We start from the raw sequence: 4951 nt of genomic DNA on the forward strand, positions 1-4951 counted from the left end.
AGTAGATGTAGGCGTATTATTCGATCCCATCGGACAATCACGTTTCATATGCCCGGGTTTTCGACATCGATGACACGTAATCTTCTTCTCAGGACCAACGCGTAAGATGGATTCGCTTTGATGGGATTTCTCCATCCTTTTCTGCGCTTCATCTAACAGCTTACTTTTCACCAATTCCATGGTCAGGTCGTCGTCCGAACGAGTTTCCAACGTCGTTGTGAGATGATCGTAGGATTCTGGCATACTTTTCAGAACCATGGCCACTTTCAAGCTCGAATCCACCCAAGTAGCCTTAAGAAACTCTATTTGATTATTAACAGTTTCTTAAAGCCGTTAAAAATCAAATAGAGTTTCTTAAGGGAATATGACATTTGCTTGCGTTACAGCATAACGACATGTTCCGTTACCTTGTTATTTTTGACTCAGACCAATATAACTGACAGTGTTATTCAAATTTTGTCAACACTATGTAGTTTCTATATAGTTTAAGCAGAGTTTAAAAACCATTTTATTTTTAATATTTATTTAATTAAGCACTCTGATTTTAATTGCAAAACATTTCATTATTTTAATCACATGTTTAATATTTGATTTCAGTTTATCTTTATTTGATATGACAATTAAAAAGAAAATAGAATAAATATTTTGTTTAATTTTGATGGAGATTTTCGACGTATTAACACATCGCATACCATTTTCCAAACTAAAAATATATTATATTTAAAATCATTAAATTATTTGATTTAATTAATTTGCTCTTGATGAAGATACTTTTTGAGACATACTGTATGTGCTGCGCCGCCATTCATAATGTCAAAAAGTTCGTCAAGCTTCGTGTGTGATGAAAGGCGACAAGAAAAGCAAGCAGCCGCAAATTTTACAGCTTGTAATTTGTGTATTATCAAGCTTGTACAACAGGTTAGTGTATCTTTATCACCATTATCATCGCATTAACTATATTTTTAATATTTCTCGCAGCATTTAAACTCGGTGGTAGAGTTCCGCCCGCTCCATCAAATACAGAGAATGACGCCGTCCAATATTGTTCCTGCCTCGCGGTCGTGCACTACCGTCAGCACTGCACTAGCCGCAACAAAACATGCGCCCCTTGTCCCACATTTCCATAATCTCGACGGTGGTCAACAGCTGTACGACGGCCGCCTACAGCCACCGGGATAGCCTCGCTCTCTAGTGCGATACTGATGAACCTGCGGCGCAAGAGCACGCAAGCGTTTGGTGGCGGCGGCTGTGAAATGATGGTGCACCTCGGTAAATATGGTGCACGAGAAGAATTCTTCCCGCTAAAGGCATCCTTTTGGGCACTGAAATCGAACGACGCCTACGGAGACAGTAACAACAACAACAATCCGGACAGGAGACGGATCTCAGTCGGTTGTATGAAAACAGCAAGGTGCACTAGATCGTGAAACACTGGCCGTCCAGTACGACACAGGCCTTATCAGCAGATGGCATGGAACTGCCGCGTACAATGAGGCCGCACCGTGACGCCCCGCGCTGTAGCCCTCGTTTACGCACCGAAGTTAAGCAGTTCCATCGGGATGTCTTCACCGCGCCGGATCATTTGCGGGACGATAGCGACAAATGTCCCGCCGTAGGATCCAACCAATATGGTGGATAATTAATATTAAAAATACAAATTACATTAATTTAATTCATAAAAAAATGAAAACGATAGCTCAACGAAGAAATAGACACACGATGACTAAAACGGAAAGAAACCTATTGCCATCCTTGTCGATTTTTTCGTTAATTTTGATCCTTTTCGTTAAAAATACCGGTTAAATTTTAAATTTTAACGAAACATTGACGAAGCCAGGAGAGCGTTACGCAGTGTTTTAAGCCCTGGAATTACTGCTGTATGGAAAGCTAAAAGTAATACTTTTAGGCATACTTTTAACGGTTTCTTAACAAGATTGTGCTACTTGGGCAGTTCCTGGCCCGCGTTCATCAGACTTGAGAAAAGTTCATCCATTCGAAACAAATGCGCCTCCATGTCACCGCTCTCGTCGTACTCCGCCTTGCAGAGTTTCTTCAGGAGCGATACCTTGGTAGACATCGTCGTTTTTTGATGATGTTTCTGGAGTGCATCCCACGTACCTTTGGCCGTCTTGCAGTCACGGATCAAAGGGTGCTGGCAGTCATCCACAAGAAGAGCGATCGTAGCCCGGGCTTTAGCGTCACCTTCCTTCCAGGTTTCGGTCAATGGTTCAGGGGCGGCCGTTGACACGAACTTCCACAGGTTTTCCCGGACTAGCAACATTTCGACTTTGAATCGCCATGTTTCATATCCACCGCTACGCAGCTTCTCGATACAAAACTTTCCGCCATCCATTTCAAATATTACTTGCTTCTAAAATAGTTTGTCTGGGCCCATAACCTGTTGTAACGCAGTAAATGTGGACTATTCTCTTCTAGTGATGAAAGCGAACTAAACCTTTATTGAGCATTTATATGACTACTATGATGAAGAATCAATCATGCATGCTTGGATTCCTTCACAAACACCAAGTGTTTCTCTTCCAACAGCACGCGCCATTGGTGGAGCAAGCAGCCAACGATTTTATCGCCAGTACGCGCCATCAAGAATTGATATTTTGCCAAACAGTACTGTGAATAAAAAACTGCACACTTACTGTCGGAATTTCCTGGAATTTTTTGATCGGTCCACGCTCACGGGAATGGTGGGTCCATTGAGGAGAAGGAAAGAAAGGGTGGGAGCGAGGATTAACCAAAAACGCGGCATTGAGAATGAGGGGAGGTGCGCTCAGCGCTCACGCTGGGACACTCACGATGCTTGAAATAAAATGTTAACAAGCATCGATTTCAAGCATGCATGTCGCGCGACATTTTGCCAAGCGGGAAGATTGGTTGCTAGGGGTTTCACCCAGAAGCCAGGTATAGATTATACTGAAACCTATTCACCTGTTGCCAAGTTAGATACATTACGTATGATTCTGGCATTAGCAAACGAAAAACGAATGCATATCCATCAGATGGATGTTAAAACTGCTTTTTTAAATGGTGATTTATCCGAGGAAATTTATATGATGCAGCCTGAAGGCTATGAGAAGGATAAAGGATTGGTTTGTCGATTGAATCGTTCAATCTATGGATTGAAACAGGCTTCTCGTGCGTGGAATGAAAAATTTCATAATTTCTTAACAAGCATAGGGTTTGTGCGTAGTGCTAGTGACATGTGTCTCTACACACAAAAGAAAGGAACCATAAAAATAATACTCGTTTTGTATGTTGACGACATTTTGCTTGTGAGTGATTCATTAGATGCACTTAAAGAAATAAAACAAAAATGTTCAAAGAAATTCGAAATGAAAGATGATAGGGAAGTCAGCACGTTTTTAGGTATTGTATTGTATTGTATTGTACAATAGAAAGAGATATTGGTGCAGGACTAATGAGTATAGTTCAGCAGGAATACTTCGAAAAATTATTAAAACGATTTAATATGACCGAGTGTAAACCAATATCCACGCCTATCGAAAACAGATTGAAATTAAGTAAAGGAAAGGAAAGTGAGAGAACATCTAAACCATATCGTGAACTGATCAGATGTCTCACGTATGCGTCAGTTACGACAAGGCCCGATTTTTCAGCGGCAGTAAATTTCTTTAGCCAATTTCAATCATGTCCTAACGAGGAACATTTGATTCATTTAAAACGCATTTTAAGGTACATAAAAGGTAGTTTGGATGTTAGGATGGTATATAGGGCTGACAGGAATGAACCGATTTTGCAAATTTATTGTGATACGGATTGGGCAAACAACGTATCCGATCGTCGTTCAATTTCTGGGTACATTGTGAAACTTTTCGGAAATACTGTAGGTTGGTTGACAAGAAAACAGCAAAGTGTTTCATTATCATCAACAGAAGCAGAGTTGAACGCTTTGTGCACTGGAGCATGTCACACCATCTGGGTGTTGCGCGTATTAGAAGATTTATGGTTGTCCATAACATATCCGGTACCCCTTTATGAGGACAATCAATCGACTATGAAAGTAGCGGAAGATTCTAAAGACATAAAGCGGCTCAAGCATGTAGATACAAAATATCATTTTGTTATGGAACTTGTACAACAAAAACGGATTGAAATCATATACATGCCATCATCGATGCAACAAGCCGATATCATGACAAAGGGTCTATCGCCAAACCTCTTCAAAGGTTTCTGTAATAAGTTAGGATTGGAGAGGGAGTAAATCAATCAGATTGTTTGAATTATATTTTGGTATTTGGTTAGGATAGTTAGGATCCTAGAATTGTGTGGGGGTGTTAAGGTATCAATTCAAGTATCGAACTATCCATACGTAAACACAACAACTATGTGTAAACGCGGCCTCATGAACTTTGTATATATACACTCTGATTTCAATAAAACTGTGTAGTCGCATGCTAGCTGTTCTCGGTGTCACTTCATTTGATCACATATCACAACATCTTTCGTAAAGAACCGCGTATAAACCAGCAATATTCAATAAAACCAATGTTCAATGTAGCAATGTTCAATAAAACCAAGTGATATCTTTAAGTAAAACAACACAACTCGGTATAAGGTAAATAAAATAAAATTGGCAAATGAGGCCAACTGGCTCAAAGTCTCCATAAAAGATGACTATATTTGACGCTCTAGTTCGATCCCTCCTTGAATATAATTGCGTAACGTAGTGACCCAATTCGCGTGCCTGCGGATGTATGAGACTAAATATATCTGTTTATTTTGCATGCAATTTCATTTGCGTCATACGAGAGCCAATTTGCACAGGTTTTATTAGTGAGTGGAAAAACACCTGTGGGGAAGGATTTTTTGGGCTTTAAATACGATGAAGAGTTTGAGGATTGCCATAATCGAACAGGTAGCAAGATGAAACAAGTAATCAGTCTAGTTCTATTCGGATTGTTTTGCGGCAACGCAG

General features: G+C 40.2%; 1 protein-coding gene across 1 annotated transcript; it reads left to right on the forward strand.

The window, feature by feature from the left end:
- The first annotated feature begins 657 nt into the window (after positions 1-657).
- Positions 658-1661, forward strand: LOC120959418 (uncharacterized). The gene is made up of 2 exons (XM_040382787.2): positions 658-918; positions 979-1661. Exons 1-2 carry the CDS (start codon positions 811-813, stop codon positions 1177-1179), a joined length of 309 nt encoding a protein of 102 aa, XP_040238721.2. The 5' UTR covers positions 658-810; the 3' UTR covers positions 1180-1661.
- Positions 1662-4951: the final 3290 nt, after the last annotated feature.

The sequence above is a fragment of the Anopheles coluzzii genome, chromosome 3, assembly GCF_943734685.1.
Source record: "Anopheles coluzzii chromosome 3, AcolN3, whole genome shotgun sequence".
NCBI classification, from domain to species: Eukaryota; Metazoa; Arthropoda; class Insecta; order Diptera; family Culicidae; genus Anopheles; species Anopheles coluzzii.